This window comes from Bradysia coprophila, assembly GCF_014529535.1.
Source record: "Bradysia coprophila strain Holo2 chromosome IV unlocalized genomic scaffold, BU_Bcop_v1 contig_144, whole genome shotgun sequence".
NCBI lineage: Eukaryota > Metazoa > Arthropoda > Insecta > Diptera > Sciaridae > Bradysia > Bradysia coprophila.
The window spans coordinates 3,035,709-3,054,574 of NW_023503373.1; the positions used below are offsets into that span (position 1 = coordinate 3,035,709).

Here is an 18,866-nt window from a genome sequence, read left to right on the forward strand (position 1 = left end):
CACACAGTCTTGAGCCACATCTGGTTGCTGGCGGATGATCTCCGAAGTTGGAAAGATAGTGTTTTTTTTCGAACTTTTTAAGCTCAGCTTTCGAACGAGTCCACTCTCAACTGGAACTATCATTTATAACGGCCAAAAAATTCGGATAAAAAACACTATCTTTCCAGCTTCGGAGATCTTCCGCCAGCAACCAGGTGTGGCTCGAGACTGTGTGAGGCCTGTTTTGAGGTCTACTGGCAAAGACCTTTTAAACCATGTATATATCCAATCCATCCTAGACGAAATGGGTCCGATTTTGATAGGTGGATTTTCAAAAGAATCGCTCCTACTAATTCCTTTTAATTGCTTTCAATTAATTTTATTACTTCAATTACCGGATTAACACCTATACTTGCCGGATTCGCCATTCAATTCCTATAATTCCAATTAATTTCTACAATTCCACGAATTTTCGAAATAATTCCACGATATTTTCCTTTATTATTCAATTCCATTGCGACATATTTTTTTGTTGGAAATAGTTGGTGACTCACTAATATAGTTGTCAAATAGAGACTAAAGTCAAAGTTAAAGGAGCGTTTCGTAGTGAACAGATTATTTTGAAACGCTTTCGGCGAAACTAAGATTCGGAACAGCTGTGTTGCAGCTTCCCGGATACTACCTCGTTTAAGATAGTGCCAATTTTTGTGATGCCAATTTTTGTGTTGCCAATTTTTGTGTTGCCAATTTTTGTGCTGGCTCAAATTATTTGGGCTATCACAAAATTTTTTATGAAATTCGTTCAGTTTTTCGTTGTAATACAAATATTTGTGCCATCACGAATATATTTAGGCTGACCACGCTTTTTTTTAGTTCGGTTCAGTTTCATCCAAGATTTAAATTTAAATTTACAGGACCAAATTATAGACGGCAACTGAATTCGCCTTCAATAAATTGTATTAGGTAAGTGTTTGGTTTGCCATAGAAAGATAAAAAAATGGGTGTTGGTGTTGGATATAAAACAAATAAAAAAGATGAGAAAATAATTTCAGAAAAGGAGATGTAAGAAACTTTCATATAACCTCGGTGAAAAGTAGGGAACATTCGTTTTACTACAGTCAACCGTGCCTATAATCGCAAAAATTTACAAAAATCGCAAAAATTCACGAAAATCGCAAAAATTCACGAAAATTTTACGATAATTATCGAAAATAAATTTTATAAATTATTTCCCTAATTTTCACAAAAATTGAAAATCGACGTAATATTTACGCGAATACTTCGGTACCAACTTAACCCAGTCATTTTGATGTCTAGCAGAGGTAAATTTAACATTTTATTTAATATCGTGAATCCGCACCAATCAAAGATTATCGTTAAGGGACAAATTAAGGCGATAATTCATTTTGAGCACCAGGCAACTGAAACACGACATATTTTGCCATGAAAACTTACGCTGAAAAAATCGTCATTTCCAGTCTTGGTACGAAAAATACTGTTTTGTCTCACTAAATTGGATTATTCAGCTCTCTGGCGCCTCTTTTTGAGTACTTGAACTTGTTTTGCGTTTAACAGTTTTAAGTTCTTAGTTGAATTAATTGTGCCGCAGTGGAGCTTAGGTTTCGCGCTGTAAAATTTATGCAGTTGACTGGAGAGATTATAATTCTGATTCATCGTGAAAAAACAACTCAATAGCGTCGTGTGTTGGCCCAGGGCCGGATTAGCATTTACAGCGCCCTGGGCAACGAGCCTTGCAGCGCAGCATGAAAAATTTATTAAAGAAATTGTTTCCTACATTGTCAACCAAATCAAATAAAATGTTTTCAACATTTCCTCAAGAATATTATTTTCTAAGTAATGTGTAGTTAGAAACGGCGAGCGAGGTGAGGTGGCAAGCTTATGATAACATATAACCATATATGAATGAGAGATACATGATGTAACCAGAGTTTTCGTGATTAATTCGCAAAACTTTCCCACAAACAAAAATCAAGTAAAGTTATAAAAAGGTTTCGCTCGTATTTTTCGGGATTTTAAGTTTGAAGTTTGTAGAATGAATCCGAAACAATTTTTTCTTGAAATTCTTCTTGAAGAACAAATGAAATCAAACAAATTTATTTAGCAAATAGCTATTTTCAAATACAAAGTTCCATAATCACAGACATTGAAAAATGAACACTACAATTCAAATTTACATCACAATTCTATAGTTTCATTCAGGTGTTCTTTCAATTTACACTCGAATGTCCTCTCATTATTCTCACTTTTCACTTCCCTTGGAAGATCGTTAGAACATGAACGCGTTGTTAGGAAAAACCAAGAAAAAAACGTGAATTTTTGACACAATATTTGTGATACTGTTACAGTTTCATTATATTGCGAGATTTACTCTACTTGGTAAGGCAACGCACTGCTCCTAGCATGAACACTACTTTGACAAACGTCGAATTTGGACGCTTTTGTGATGAGAGCTACCGCTTAAGATTGATTGTATTGTGTGTTTGAACTCACACAACTAAAACAAGTCACCTATCTTCACGAAAGAAACGCAGTGCCTACTGTGACTTCATTAGCCTCCAAATATTTCTTATGTTCATGCTAGGAGCAGTGAGTTGGGTAAGGTCATGATTCGGAAAAAACGACTTGCGTTGAAGCAATTTCAAGGATCTTGGACTCGGATCCCAAAAGTATTGAAGTTTGGATTTCGACAAAAAAAATCGCGAATATATGCCATGAACAATTTTCAATGGGCGGAAACGGATTTGTTCTGCAGCTTTTCCAGCTGCTTTATTTGTTCCAAACTCCCGTTGTCCGGCGATCATGAACAGGTTTCAGCTCATGAGGAATTTCCAAAATTTTCGAAAATTCCTAATGAGCTAAAAGCTTTCCATCATCCGACTATCACCGGCGGCTGACGAAAATGAAGCAATGGAATGGTTATTGAAAATTATTTATAGTGTCTTCAGCCAGAAGCCTCAAAGTTCAACTTTTCTAAAGCAGGACCATCATAAAAACGCTTTAAATAACCAAATACGAACAGCCTTGGGTTAGTCGATGTGCGTGTATTATTCAAAAATATCAAGTTAGATGTATATATGCATTTCTTGTAGCTCACATTTACCCCAAGAATGTAATGTACAGACGCAAGCGAAGCGAGCGCGATTTTTTTTAATCGACGTTGATTTGGGCATGACTTATGTTGAACGTGCTACATTACATTGTCGAGAAAATTTAATTTCTAAGCGCCCCTATTTTCCCAGCGCCCTGGGCCGGGCCCACTTTGCCCATGGGTTAATCCGGCTCTGGTGTTGGCCGAGAACTTGCATTGAAATATTGAGTTACCGAGTTCGTAGGATCGAATTTCAATCGAAAATATTTTTGTGAAATACAAGTAAATCATAGTCAGTTATTTTAAAAAAAGATGTCAATGGCAACGAACTTATGTGCTAGGCCGCGCGTCTGAATGGCATTACCTCCTCACTATATTTACCTTGGTTAAAATATCTTCTTTTTATGGTATTTACCAGATGATAAAAAGTCTTTTACTTCATTACTTCACAAGAACAGGCATGATTCTTGTATAAGATGAGATCAGTGTATTTCATGGTCACGAAGAGTAACTTACCAGCCTATCTAGATTTTAGAGGCTCTTGATAGCATATCTTGGAGATATTATCTCGTCCGGCTATGGATCAAATCATCGTGGTTCGGGTTGTCAAAGTTCGTGTTTACAGCTATTTGGAACCAAGGCTGTATACTTTGGGGAGGACACGAAGATCGCCATTTTATTAGATACGCGGGAACACACCTTTTCCATACAAACAAATTCACCAAAATTAAATTTGTATGGCGTGGTGAATTTTTTGTATGAAACGTGGTGTGTAACCCGCGTATCTACATCTGCGTGACCTCCCCAAAGTATACAGCCTTGATTTGGAACAAACCTATAACTGTCTCCATTCAATTGACAATTTATTGAACGTACCCTTTCAACAGAGAATGTATTTCTCCTGTCATCTCCATTCATCTTACGAATGAACAAAAAGAGAGAGATAGTTAGAGTTCGTTGTTGTCTTTTACACAGCACAAAACATGAATGAAACGAAAGAAAGGGGAAAAATTTTACAAACTGGAATTTACACTACACTATGTGTATAACATAACACTCCAATCGGTATTTTTACTATATTATGTTTATAAACGAAACCACTTCGAACGCATGGAAACTGTAGGCAAATTATACAGGGGTGTAGTCGAAAAAGAGGATCGGCACGACACGACAGAAAGTTTGTAATATTTTTTAATGGCAGATTTATATCTAGAGAGTCACACTCAGTCTCATTTCCAACGAAAGAGACGAAATTCATTGATCGATGGGTTGGTTAAGATAATTTTTGAGAATAATGAAGAGTAAAGACTATTCAATCCAAAGTATTTATAACTTAGGAACTAACATTTGAGAAATCTTATGTCGTCTACGCTTTAAGACCCTTTCCCTCGCTCGTAAAGTAAAACGCTATTGATAGCTGAAGCCCTCGGATACCCTTCCTCATCTGGATACGAGATATCAATAATCAATTCACTGTTATAGTAATGTACTATTAAAGTTTAAATAATACCGATCGACGACTACTATAAAACCAAACCATTCTTTTAAGAATCAGTTTCTTATTTGTTCAAACTGTTACCTAGTGCTTGATACAAAATCTTTTACTTCATTTTATTAAATATAATTTTGCTATCAAATCCATATTAACCGGAGGTCACTGATTAGTCGTTATTATCGATAACAGATGACTATAAGCATGTGTGAAGGTCTTCCATCCACTAGCCTCGTTTTACCCTACAATACGTACGGGATTCAATGAAAAAAAAAAAGAAACACTGTCAGCTGTCCTTTAGATTGCATCTGTGTGTGTGTTGCAAGTATAGTAAAAGAGTTTTGGTTACGAATGGATACAGAAAAAGTAACGAAAATTTTTGTTTTTGAACGAATATAACACCGAAGAGGAGTACTGAAAATGAAGCCGATTAAATGCAAAACGTACTCGATGTACAACACAAAAGCAATATAAACGACACATATTTTGAACTAGAGGAACGACCATCTGCCACTGTTAACATGTAGATATATGCGTGCATATACCGGCAATATTTCTTGTATATGTTCCCCCGAACTTTTGTTGAGTCTCTTTTTTTTCGTTTGATGTTATTAAGTGCGTATGTATGTATATAGTTGGGAACCTAACAAACTGCAAAGGGCATTTTAGTTTAATGTTCTCGTCCATAAACAACACATTGGTGTTTTGAGCGGTTACGGTAAAGGTGTAGAAAAATAGTTCTTCCTCAAACAGTCGTTGGTTTTGTTACCATTTTTTTTTAAATAACTCAAATTGTGGAAAACTCAGGTTTTCTTTTAACCAAAATCATGTCTAGTGAATCGCCGCGCAAAAAGAGACTTACCTGTTTAATTTGCGGTAGCTATACAGCATCAATGCTAAATATATACGAACCGCGATGTGGACCAAATATTGTCGAGATAATCAAACAAAAATTCGAACTTGAGGTGAATATAATTTGACCAGACCATATTGCAATTTATACAACTTTATGACCGTTTACTTCTATCTATTTTTAAATTTAGCTATCGGATGAGGACAGTCCACAATACCTGTGCTACCAGTGCAATAACTGGCTAATCAATTGGCACTCGTTACAAAATATAAACGATGGTTCCAGTTCGAGCAGCAAATCCGGAAAAAATGTGCGGTTCAATCAATCGATACCCGAGGAGCATCAACAAGAACAAGAACAAGAAACAATGGCCGTTCTAGTCGATCAATATTCAGATGTGCTAAGACTTCGGTCAAACTTAAGCAAATATTTTTATTATCCGAAAAAGACAAATTTCAATTATCCCGAAAGTGCCATACTAAGAACTAAGTGCAGTGTGTACAGTCGTGAAAATCGTATCAAAGCAGCAAGACAAAGATATCGATCGTTTCGTTCGCGTTTCATCAACAGAAAGTGTTTTCGATATGGCCATCAACGTAAACAAACCGTTCGTGCGTATGTCAATAAATCGTCAAACTCACGTCTACGCATGAAACGAAAGTCTTCATCACACAGCCAAAGACGAATGGTAGAGCATCGGTCTAGTCAGACAATTGTAATAAATCCATATGTTGTGTCTAGACTAAAGAAATTGGGCACAACTGTTATACGTGAAGGTACATCTGCAACTGCCGCCAATGACCTTTCTCGTAGCATCACGAAAAAAATCGATCGAAGTGTAATTCGATCCAATTCAGACGATATTCTTATTGCATTCAATACGGTGCTGCAGGAAGTGTTTCCAGTGGATATATCAGAAAAAGAGGATGTGGTTGTTGTTGATGATTTTAGTAAAATTTTTGAACGCATTCCAAAGTCGTTGAGTATAACGTTAGCCTAATTTTTTTTGAGTTTTGAGAAATTAATTTAATTTTTTTCACGAACTTGTGTATTTGTGTAGAAAATGTATTTTGTGCTTGAAATTGTAATTTATTTCTAAATAAAATTATTTATTTAAATGAATTTAATGGTTCGAAGGTATTTTCATTGCTGTGCAGTTTTTTCTGCAATCCGACGATCGACGCCGGATTTAACAATCCTGCCACTAACTGATTAAGTATTCGCTATTAGACATTTTATAGTTGACCCCATGTCCATAAGCAGGTTGAAATCCTTTGCTATTAGTTAGTTCTAATAAGTGCTATATCAACAATACATAACACTACGTCACAATCATGACTAACAGACCTATGATCTACAGATAAAAGCGTCTATAACATAACTCTGTGTCAGCTGAGTGGTTTTGTGTTTCTACATTTTACACTAGCGACTAGCTCACACTTATGTGCTCCTAATTATTATCATAATCATCTGATTAAATTCTTATTTCTAAAATTTTTTGGGTTCATATTGTGTTGATAAAACTTTTGCGTGCAGGCGCAGAATGCGTCACCCTCAGCGATATGAGTTATTTTGTAAGTAAGACAAAGGACTTGCGTCACATTCACCCTTTGAGGGTTTTTTGACAGATATCAGTTCTTTTGGAAGTTTTATGGTTTGATTGTAATTGCTTTAACGTTAACATTAACAATATAGCTATATACAACTAAATATATGTACATATAGCTATATAGTAACTATATATAGGTCAATATAGCTATATAGTAACTATATATAGGTCAATATAGCCATATACTAACTATATATAGGTCAATATAGCTATATAATAACTATATATATGTCAATATATCCATATACTAACTATATATAGGTCAATATAGCTATATACTAACTATATATACGTGAATATAGCTATATACTAACTAAATATAGGTCAATATAGCTATATACTAACTATATATATATGTCAACATAGCTATATACTAACTATCTATATGTCAATATAGCCATATACTAACTATATATAGGTCAATATAACTATATACTAACTATATATAGGTCAATATAGCTATATAGTAACTATATATAGGTCAATATAGCTACCTATGTCAATAAAGCTATATACTAACTATATATATGTGAATATAGCTATATACTAACTAAATATAGGTCAATATAGCCATATACTAACTATATATATGTGAATATAGCTATATACTAACTAAATATAGGTCAATATAGCTATATACTAACTAAATATAGGTCAATATAGCTATATACTAACTATGTATAGGTCAATATAGATATATACTAACTATATAGGTCAATATAGCTATATACTAACTATATATATGTCAATGTAGCTATATACTAACTATATATATGTCAATATAGCTATATACTAACTATATATAGGTCAATATAGCTATATACTAACAAATTTTTCCCGCTGCCCAACATACATCGAAAGTGACCAAATTTTTCCAGCTGCCCGTCACATACACTGAAAGTGACCAAATTTTCCCGGTGTCCAACACACCCTGAGAGTGACCAAATTTTTCCAGCTGCCCGTCACATACACTGAAAGTGACCAAATTTTTCCCGCTGCCCAACATACCCCGAAAGTGATCAAATTTTTCCAGCTGCCCGACCATACACCGAAAGTGACCAAATTTTTCCAGCTGCCCGTCACATACACTGAAAGTGACCAAATTTTTCCCGCTGCCCAACATACCCCGAAAGTGATCAAATTTTTCCAGCTGCCCAACCGTACACCAAAAGTGACAAAATTTTTCCAACTGCCCAACATTCAAGTAACAAATTTTTTTTTCAAATTTTCCCACACAAAAAAACACCGTCCTCACCAAACACACATCATTTTTTTGACACAACACACACACACACAAAACACGCTGTTATATGGCATTGTATGGAAACTTTGGGGAGCTCCAGCTCCCAAGATATGGGTTTTTTCCAACTTTTGAAAATTCCATTGTTATTTTTGGGCCATTATTAACCTATAACCAAAATTTCAGGAAAATCTATATAAACGTTTAGGAGTTGCTGGATCCTGGAATCCTGGAACTAACTAACTAACTAACTAACTAACGTAGGCGATTTTAGTTATCTGAAAAAACGAAATTTTGCTTATTTTCATACAAACATCAATATTTCGAAGTTCAATATCTCGGCCAATTTTGAAGCTGCAGTAACGTGTGATAGCTCGTTGAACTCGTATGGATTCCTAGATTCCAGATATTCTGGTTTGGGGGTCGTTGGAGTTAAGGGGGAGAAGTCAAAAAGTTGCTGTAAATATGCTCCGCCGTCCCCAAAAATTTTTTTGTAAAACATTTTTGGTAGTGGACTTGCGTCACGCCCGCTAACTAACGTGCGGGCATGATATTGGCGATTTTCCTTGTCTTTTCTTCTTTTGTCGATTTTTCTTGGAGTTTCTACAAATTGTATAAGCAAGGTGCTTGGTTTGACTATACTGAAATCCTCCTTCTACAAATTGTAAAAGGAAAGAGTTTCGTTCGATCCTGCTAAATTCCTTCTTCTACAAATTGTATAAGGAAGGTGTTTGGTATACTGAATTTAAACAGCCTCTATTCAAACGAAGGCATGTATTTTTTGTCAGCAAACTTGTTCTTTTGGCAGCAACATTATTTTTTACTAGCAAATTTAGTACTAGTGAAAATTTAGGAAAACTCATCCAGCGAATTTACGCCATATATGTGCGCAGCGCGAAAAAAGTTGAGCTACCCTCAGACAGATAGTTTAAAAATGGGGTGCGAGATTACACCACATATATGGCTAAAAACAAGAGCGCGTGGCGGTGGAGAAGGCAGATGGCCATCTGCCTTCTCCACCGCCACGCGCTCGTTCTTGTTTGGCGTTTCCTCACACTTTTTCGATTTTTCTTGGCGTTTCTTCACACTTAAGTGCACTTTGGCGATTTTTCTGGGCGGCTTATCATTTTTTAGTGATTTCGTAATTCACTGGAAAAAATCGCCAAGTGTGAGGAAACACCAAGAAAATTCGCCAAAGTGTGAAAAAACGCCAAGAGAAATCGCCAAAGTGTGAAGAATCGCCAAGAAGATTTTGGAAAATGTAAAACCACGGAAAAAACAAGAAAATCATTTCTTGGCGTTTCTAAACACTTTGGCGATTTTTCTTGGCGTTTCTTCACATTTTGGTGATTTTTCCTGGCGTTTCTTCACACTTTGGCGATTTTTTCTGGTGAAGTACCAAATCACTAAAAAATGATAAGTCGCCAAGAAAAATCGCCAAAGTGTGAAGAAACGCCAATAAAAATCGTCAAAGTGTGAAGAATCGCCAAAATGTGAAGAATCGCCAAAATGTGAAGAATCGCCAAGATTTTCTTTTTGTAGATTTGAGTTTGGCGATTCTTCACGGGAATGGAGCATAGTTACCAAAGAAAAACCATTTGGACTAATATCTAATTGAAATATTAGTTTTATCAAATTTTTCTGAGAATTAGTAGGGTGACTCATAAAATGGAATGGAACAGAAGAAAAAAAAAAGAGAGCACTGGTCAGAGCAAATCGTTTATTTTTGTCATCGTTGTCGATAACAGGTGAACAGATGCTTATTTCAATTTTTCGTCTCAGCTCTTATCTCTCGTATCTCGGATCATAATACAATCCGTTTCAGTATTATCTCTCGCAACATACATCATACATGATCTGTCTCTCACGTATCGTCTCTCACAACATAATATGATTCTGTTCTAATTTAGTTAATGGCTTCACAATAAGTAAATTGAGAATAACATTCAGTTTCCTTCAATCATAGTTCAGATACAGTGCTCACATAATACTAGAGTTGCGTTACATTTCAAAATAATGGAAGACATCTCCTCTGAACTCATATCTGAATTTAATGACACCTTAAGTGTTAATCATGTCAATTTCCGGGATGACTTGACAGTCAAAATTATTAGAATTTTGTTATTTGAAGCAACATTATTGATTGGAATCGTCGGAAGTATCATAACGTGCATCATAGTTTACAGACAGTATCGAATGTCGACACCTGTATACACTTTTATTGGGACAGTGGCTGTTGGTGATTTACTGTATGGCTTGGTATCGTTCGTTATCTATCCGACATATATTCTCTACGATTCATGGATATTCGGAGAAATGTTTTGTTTCGTCGCGTATTTTATCGACCAATTTCACCTATTATATTCAATAATCATAATAGCAACAGCAACATGTTTGACCCTACGCCACACAATAAATTTAAAAATTGCGTTCGCAACCAATTTAATCATCGCCTTGTGTTCGATAATATTATCATTATTCATAACTGTGTTTACTTCGACATACGGTGGTTACAAAGATCATCATTATTGTCATGTTCAATGGCCCAGTGATACTTTCAAAAAGGCGCATCTTGTTTACCTATTATTTATCAATATTGTGCTTCCAATTCTGGTAATTCTTGCGAGTTGTACAGCCAGAATTGGAAACGCTTCGCCTATGCGCTTTTTGATGGTGACTATGACCATCATATACGTTTTACTGATGGGTCCAACGACAGTGGCGTACATTTTTTTCAACAAAATACCATTCAGATATTGGGTGGTGCTTATTTTATTGACAGAGACAAGAATAGTCTACAAAACCGTCGTTTGTTATCTAATGGATCATACTTTCAAGGAAGAATTCTTGGACATAATTTCAAGATGCTTCAGAAAAAATCGACATCATGAAGGGTATCATATGCAACAAAGTACAATTTAGCTCGTTAATTATTGTACAGTTAATGACATCCAAATTTGTTTCCAATGGTTCAGCTGTTTATACGGGTTTCATAAACGTATTTTGAGTCAAATTTTTATATTATGCAAGTGTTTCAATTGAACAATAAATGATAACTGAAGAAAAACTGTTTCTTTAAATCTGAAACTCTGAGCCTACCATTCGATTACAATGACTGGTACAGTTCACTGTACGTGCTGTTAAAAAATTAAATTTTCAAACAATCCTATCGATGTTACAAGAGGTGTTACGGAACGTTTTGTTTTTTTTTTGCTACATACACTGTTTATTTGTAGGCCTAAGGATGTTTATTACATTAGGAAAGTTGATAAGAATCCTTCACGAGCATACACAGGTTCGTGTAAAAATGGAAGAAACGACTTTAAAAAAATCAACATTGCAGTTAATTTTGATAACCACTACTTTTACTTCAAATGGCGCATTAGCCAATGAGCAAAGTGGACCAGGCCTAGGGTGCTGAGAAAACCAAAAAGTCATTGCATCGACCGTGCAATTATTTTTATTTCAACAAACGTGATGCCCCGACTATTAAAATCAAAATCAAGATCGCTTCGCATTACGGTACTTTTTTGTGGAAAATACAAGCTAGCTACATCCAAATTGACACTCGCGACTATTAATCTGTTATCGATAATGACGACAAAAATAATGACAAACTGGTAATATGGTCTTTTATATAGTAAAATGCATTTAAAAAAATGAAGTACAAGATTTAAAATCAACCGATTAAAAATACTTTGAACGATGGAAGTAATAGACTCTGGACTTTACTTAAATAGACGAGGCATGCCTCCAAATAAATTTCTAAAAATCCAAAACTGAATTCTAGATTTTTAGAAATTTATTTGGAGGTATTCCACAACTATTTAAGTAAAGTCCAGGGTGCCGAAAGTTGACAAGCCGCAATTATTTTGAATGTGATAATAATACTGGTCATATGCTTGCCGTCTGTAGCAGGTTAAATTGGTCCGATAATAAATCCGAGAAACAAGAATATGTTTTTCCTCATTGCGCGGTCACATCATTTAAGAAGAATTTCAAGAAAAATTTGTTTCGAAACCATTCTACAAACGGAAATGCAAGCTAAAGTTTTAGCTCGCTTCGCTCGAATTTCTACCAACACAAGAAGAATCAACGTAGAAAATGATATTCTTGAAATAATTGAAAATGATGCAGCGATTGAATATCGAATCAAAATGTTAAAAGCCTTTCATTTTATTTTGATGACAATAAAAGAAAGAACTTCGTTGATGAAGTTTTCATTGGCGCATAAGGTTCATTGCCCAGGACGCTGCAAATGCTAAGCCGGCCCGGTTTACTTCATTTGTCTATCATGGTAAATATTTGAATGTGTATCGTTGTTGGCTAACAGACTAAAAATCAGATGAAAATTGAAATTACTCTGCTGTGTAATGGCAAATACTGTGAGGCGAGTTATGATTGATAAGTCGCCTTATAAGACATTTACACGATCCTTGTAAGATGTTGGATTTCCCATAAACGAATTTCCAGCAGCTCGATGAACAGAACTTGAACACTTTCAGTCATTAGAGTTTTTTTTTGGGAAAATATTTATATCAGACAAAAACCTCTTAAAAGAGGAAGGGTGACGCAAGTCCTTTACTTACAAAAGTATTGATATCAGAAAGGGTGACGCTCAAGGCTTGGATACGCAAAAATTTAACTTTTCCACCAATTCTTTATGTTAAAAAAATTGCGTCACAAATGGCAGATGATGAGGACAACCATATCTTCATATACTGTTTTCTGCTCCTAAAACACTGAGACTTTGTCGAAGACACCAACCTTAAAATTGAAACACTTTTCCAGTTTTGGTCGTTTCGTCTGTAGTCTACTCCCAAAACTCTGAGACTTTGCCGAAGACACCAATATTCCATCTGCCATACTTTTCGAAAAAAGTCCAAAAACGTAAAATTGAAACACTTTTCCAGTTTTAGTCATTTCGCCCGTATGCTACTCCCAAAACTCTGAGACTTTGCCGAAGAAACGAACGTTCCATCTGCCATAGTTCCTGAGATAAATCTAAAAACTGATAGTGACCAAATTTTTGCACATACAGCCATATTCTATTCCAAAACTGAAAGTAATAGTATTTCCAATTTCATCTCCAAACAGCCTTCATATCATAACATATCGAGAAACACATACAAATACTTACACACACACATACATAAAACTTCATTTTGCATGTTAATATATGGGGCTTGTATGGGAACTTCCGAAAGCCCTAGCTCCTAAACAAGATCATGTCGACCCAAATTGCCAAAAGTCTTAGAATCATGCCCAGAAACTACTCACACAATTTCAGCAAAATCGTAGTCGCCGTTCTCGAGATAGATTCCACAAGCAAGCAAGCAAGCAAAGGTTGGTAAAATTCATCATTTCAGAATGGGTCAAATCTGACTTTTCCCATACAAAAATCTAGATTTTGAAATGCAATATCTCGGCTAATTTTGAACCTTATGAGACGTGCGAAAGCTCGTTGAACTCGTATTGACGAGCCGTGGGGCCAAGGAGGAAAAGTCAAAAAGTTGCTGTATATAGTTCCTTAGTCCCTAAAAAAAATTGTACAAATTTTTGTAGTGTGGATTTGCGTCACGCCTGCTTACTAACGTGCAGGCATGATTATATTAGCCTTTTATAAACGGTCAAATGTATTATCTCTAAGTTTGTTATATTTATTTTGTTTTAAAATTCGGCTGGTTGATCAGACCCAGCGTCTCAATTTTACCATTTATTCATTGCTGTGTACGAGATACGAGACCAAAAACATTTGTCCATCCATTTTTATGATCCAAAGCCGTGCAATAAAATAGTTCAAAATTGTGTTTTATGAATTTGCATATCGCAAAAGGTCGGAACTTTAAAAGAATGTTGGTTAAAAAAAGGGATTAGGGAAAAAAGGTCTGAAATATGTGAGTGCAATCCAACCGAAAGGTTTTGCTCTAGGTTTAACTGATTTTTTTACATAATAATTTTACCTGCATAAATGTAACAAACAAAATTTGTAAACTTCTATAAACCCAAATAGCAAAATAAGAATATCGGCGGTTATATTTCCGGAGTATATACTAGCAGAGTGCTATTATACGTAACGTCTATTATCATTAGCGTAAATTTCTGCGTGATATACTGTCAATTTCAATTAGCACTTCTTTCTTTTAATAATTGAGTTCCAAACAACGATTTTATTTCGATTTAGAGCATTATTATGAACAAAAAATATTCTAGACCATAACAAAAAAGTTTTTATTTTTTTTGTATAAAGCTGATTTTGTGTTCATAACATGTACAACCCGATGGAGAAGGGTCATTTGCCAAATGAAGAAGGACCTTAGAGTAATTATACCTAGAGAGGAAATTACAAACAGAATTACGTAAAATTTGTGGTCCCGACATGAAATACGTAATATTTGATAGTGTGAGTTTTTCCCTACTAAATTGGTGGGCAAATTAGCGCAAAAAAATTGAATGTGCCTACTATAATTTTCAACGCCTACATGTGTTAGTGAAAAGCACTACGTAGAATTGTACGAAATGTGAATCTTACACAAACTGATGTCGGGACCACATTTTATCGTACGAAATACCTCACGAAATACCTCTCTAGGTATAATTACTCTAAGAGAAGGACATTTTGTTTACAGCTTTGCTAAATATCCCGATTCTTTCACATGTAAATCTTCGCAATTTCGATTGAATAAAAAGATGGCGCGCTATGCACGCATGTTGAAGAAGGTTTCTGACTTCGCTTATTTTCTCAATTTTTCACGATACTTTACTGAATTAAAAATTAATTAGGCAAAATTTCGATGCACAATATAATGCAAAAATACTTCAAATAACGTTCGGAATCGAAATAAAATATAAAAATGTTATAAATATAAAAGATTTATTTTGTTTTTATTTCGCTTGCATGTTAATTCTACCCTTCTATTTTGGGGAAAATAAATACAATGGTCCAGCCATCCGGGCGAGCTACAGCGCGTTGGACTCGTCTTTCAATTCTAAGAAATAGGTATCTTTTGTTTTTAGCCCCGTACGAAGTACAAAGGGGCTTATAGGATTACGATGCCGTGTGTAATTGATGGAATTCGAAGCAAACGGTAAGGGGCCATTCACAAATTACGCACGCCGAAAATTACGAATTTTTGGACCCCCCCTCCCCCCTTGCACGCTATTGCACGCTTTTCGAAAAACCCCCCTCCCCCCTCTAAAAGTGCGCACGAAATTAGTCCTTCAATATGCCTGTAGAGATAGCAGATTCTAGCGTTGTTACGAATTGTTCCAGAGATGAAAGTGGTCCCTGCGTATCCCTACGTTTGTTATACTGAAATGCTGTGAAACAGCAGGACTCAGTTCGAAGTTCTTCTCACGATCACCGTCATATACCAACTCCCCTAGCGAATGATGGATTCTATTCACAGTTAACATCGGAATAATGACTTAGACATTAGCAATTAATATATACGTTATTACAATGGACGAAATTAGATTCGTGAACTTGACATTGGAGTCGCGCATCTGCTTGAAATCCAATTCGAAGAAGAATGAGTTGTTAAAGTAAACATTTCTGAACGTGACGTTATCTGTTATCGAAAAAATAGGAGAGTAAAACTAAAAGGATGCTTGGAAAATACTCCTCGGAAGCGTAAGTACTTGTACTTATGCGTTACATGTATAACCTTCTACAATGAACCTGATTTGATAGAATTTCTAAAGAGTCTAAATTTGTGCGCACGCATTTCGCTAACCCCCCGTCCCCCATCGCACGTTTTTGCACGCTTTTCGTCAACCCCCCCTCCCCCCTTAGGTGCGTGCGTAATTTGTGAATGGCCCCTAAGGGCAAAGTGTTTGCCTATGTTCATAGATAACGAATCCGCAATAAAAATTTTGACTGTCCGTCTGTCCGTCTGTCTGTCCGTCACATCGATATCTTGAGTAAATCAAATCCGATTTCAAAAATTTCAATTTCAAAAAGGTCTTTTGGGGATATTTACGGCAAAAAAAACGATGGAAATGCAAATGAAACGGCAAAAGATAGGTATTGTCGATACCGATCCAGGAAAAAAAAGTTTATTAAAATCGGGTGAATGGACCGTGAGTTAGGGCCCTAGAAGTGAAAGGCTACTCGGCCCTAAGTGTATTTTGCATATAACTCGAGTAAATTTCATCCTTTTTTCGTAATTTTTGTTTCATTTGAAAGGTAATCGAAGCCCGAATATAATGTGGCGAAAAACGTTTTAAATTTGGGTCCTTGGACTGAGGCCGCTCCTCGGTCCTAAGTATATTTTGCGTATAGATCGAGTAAATATCATCCAATTTTGCTAGTTTTTGTCTTATATGAAAGGTAATTGAATACCGAATAGAATGTGGTGAGAAAACCATCTCTTGCGCAAAACTATTCCGGTGAATTTTCAACTGAAAATCGGTCGATTCAAATTTGTTCGATTCTACAAAATGAAAATAAAAAGTCTTTTACAAATCGACCGTAATCACAAAACTTTCAATTTTTAAGCACTAGTTAAGGGCTCCCCATAAATAGAGTGTGCACTATTAGAATGGTCCCCAACAATGGCAAGTGGTGGAAATGAGGAAATAGTCATTTGTGTACCTGTTCTGGACGATTGATTTTAGGCAATTTCGCGGATTGTAGGCCGAACGAAGTGAGGTCTACAAGCGAAAGTGCCTTAAATCAACCGTCCCAAACAGGTGCACATGTGAGTTTTCATGCAGAGGGCCGGAAACCCGAGAAAATTCGAAAAATTGCCCTCATTTTCGGCCCCGAAGCATGAAAAAGGAAATGTGGGTCTGAAAATCAACTTTTCATGCTTCGGGGCCGAAAATGAGGGCAATTTTTCGAATTTTCTCGGGTTTCCGGCCCTCTGCATGAAAACTCACATGTGCACCTGTTTGGGACGGTTGATTTAAGGCACTTTCGCTTGTAGACCTCACTTCGTTCGGCCTACAATCCGCGAAATTGCCTTAAATCAATCGTCCAAAACAGGTACACAATGGTTATTTGTGTACCTGTTTTGGACGATTGATTTTAGGCAATTTCGCGGATTGTAGGCCGAACGAAGTGAGGCTTACAAGCGAAAGTGCCTTAAATCAACCGTCCCAAACAGGTGCACATGTAAGTTTTCATGCAGAGGGCCGGAAACCCGAGAAAATTCAAAAAATTGCCCTCATTTTCGGCCCCGAAGCATGAAAATGACTATTTTTTGATACCAACATCGAAAGTTGATACTTTCGCCCTCGAAATCCGGGGCGAAAGTAAAAAAATGCAAGTTATGTGTTTGAGCGGGGAGAAAGAAAGAATACATAAAGCGAAAGTCAATATACATAATGCGAAAGTCGACTACATAATGTAATAGTCGACTCTTGTCAACAAGTGTACTGCGATCAAAATTGAAATAAAGCGTGCGCCAGTGCGCTTATTGAAATTAACATACGAAGTTGATACTTTTTGTTGCTGAATGATTTGTTAGTTATTTGTTAATTTTTGTGTGTGTTGTTGTTGTGATGGCTAAATAATTAAATTTTTTATATACCAGGGGGCTGCCGCCCCCTGGACCCCCGCATTTTCTGGCTAAATGCCTTCATATTTCAACATTTTGTTCTGCTGTTTGCGATACGTATCAACTTTCGATGTTGGTATCAAAAAAAATAGTATGAACGACTCGGGGCAAAAGTAAAAAAATTCAACCTGTGCGATTGAGGCCCTTGCCTTCGGCGCGGGCATCAACTCTCGCACACGGTTGAATTTTTTTACTTTCGCCCCTTGTCATTCAATGTACTATTTTTACCTTGCGCAATATTCCGAGGTCTAGATTTAAAAATCAATAATGAAGAACAGCCTCTTTTTTCAAGTCAATTCCGAAAAAAGTTTGAAGACTCGTTTTTATAAGTGTTTACAAAAAAATAGTGAATTTCAGGATGACAAAGTAATAAAGTATGCAAATTTAACTAATTTGACAATAAAAAATCATTGAAATTGACGTTTTACATTCAGAATTTCTCAAATTTTAGAAATTTGAGAAATATTTTAGAAATTTAAGAAATTTGAGAAATTTTAGAAATGGAATTTTTGAAAAATATGCCCTGCTTTCAACATTCTACTCTGTGTATCAAGGAATTGGGATTTAATTTGACTCTTAAAGTTCTTGAATTGTCCAGAGTAAAAACTATGAAAACATGGCTATATACTTTGAGGAGGTCATGTAGATTGCTATTTTATTAGATACGCGGGACCACACCACTTCTGATAATTATACATTTAAAAAAATTCACCACATCATAACAGCGACGAGAATCACAGATTGGTGTGAAACGCGCGTATCTGCATCTGTGTGACCTCCCCAAAGACAAAACAGTCATGAGAATTCTAGACCGAAAATTGCAAATTTAAATTTCTTAAGACTAAACTAAAATACTTCAAATTCTACGTAATGTAAACCAAACATCTCAAATAACTAAAGTATTGAAAGAAACTGAAAATTTCAATTTTCCCGCTCTGTGGCCGATCCATTCAATGTTCGAACAATATCGAAAACGCACGCATACACTCACATACAAAAGAGAAACAGAGAATATTTTGAC

At 35.8% G+C, this 18,866-nt stretch overlaps 1 protein-coding gene and 1 long non-coding RNA gene across 2 annotated transcripts; both read left to right on the plus strand.

Annotated features, from left to right (window-relative positions):
- Positions 1–412: 412 nt before the first annotated feature.
- Positions 413–18,698, plus strand: LOC119071371. Its single transcript, XR_005086638.1, has 3 exons — positions 413–585; positions 15,558–15,563; positions 18,686–18,698. It is a non-coding gene; the product is annotated as an uncharacterized LOC119071371 (long non-coding RNA).
- Positions 4,924–6,549, plus strand: LOC119071269 (protein phyllopod). The gene is made up of 2 exons (XM_037176134.1): positions 4,924–5,545; positions 5,624–6,549. The coding sequence occupies exons 1-2, from the start codon at positions 5,408–5,410 to the stop codon at positions 6,431–6,433; spliced, it is 948 nt and encodes a 315-aa protein (XP_037032029.1). The 5' UTR covers positions 4,924–5,407; the 3' UTR covers positions 6,434–6,549.
- Positions 18,699–18,866: the final 168 nt, after the last annotated feature.

What these genes read in the sequence shown, in the direction of transcription:
- LOC119071269 (XM_037176134.1), top strand. Translation starts at nt 5,408, where the DNA reads ATGTCTAGTGAATCGCCGCGCAAAAAGAGACTTACCTGTTTAATTTGC. An exon ending in AACAAAAATTCGAACTTGAG is followed by an intron (nt 5,546 to 5,623) that starts GTGAATATAATT and finishes TTTTAAATTTAG; the next exon opens with CTATCGGATGAGGACAGTCC.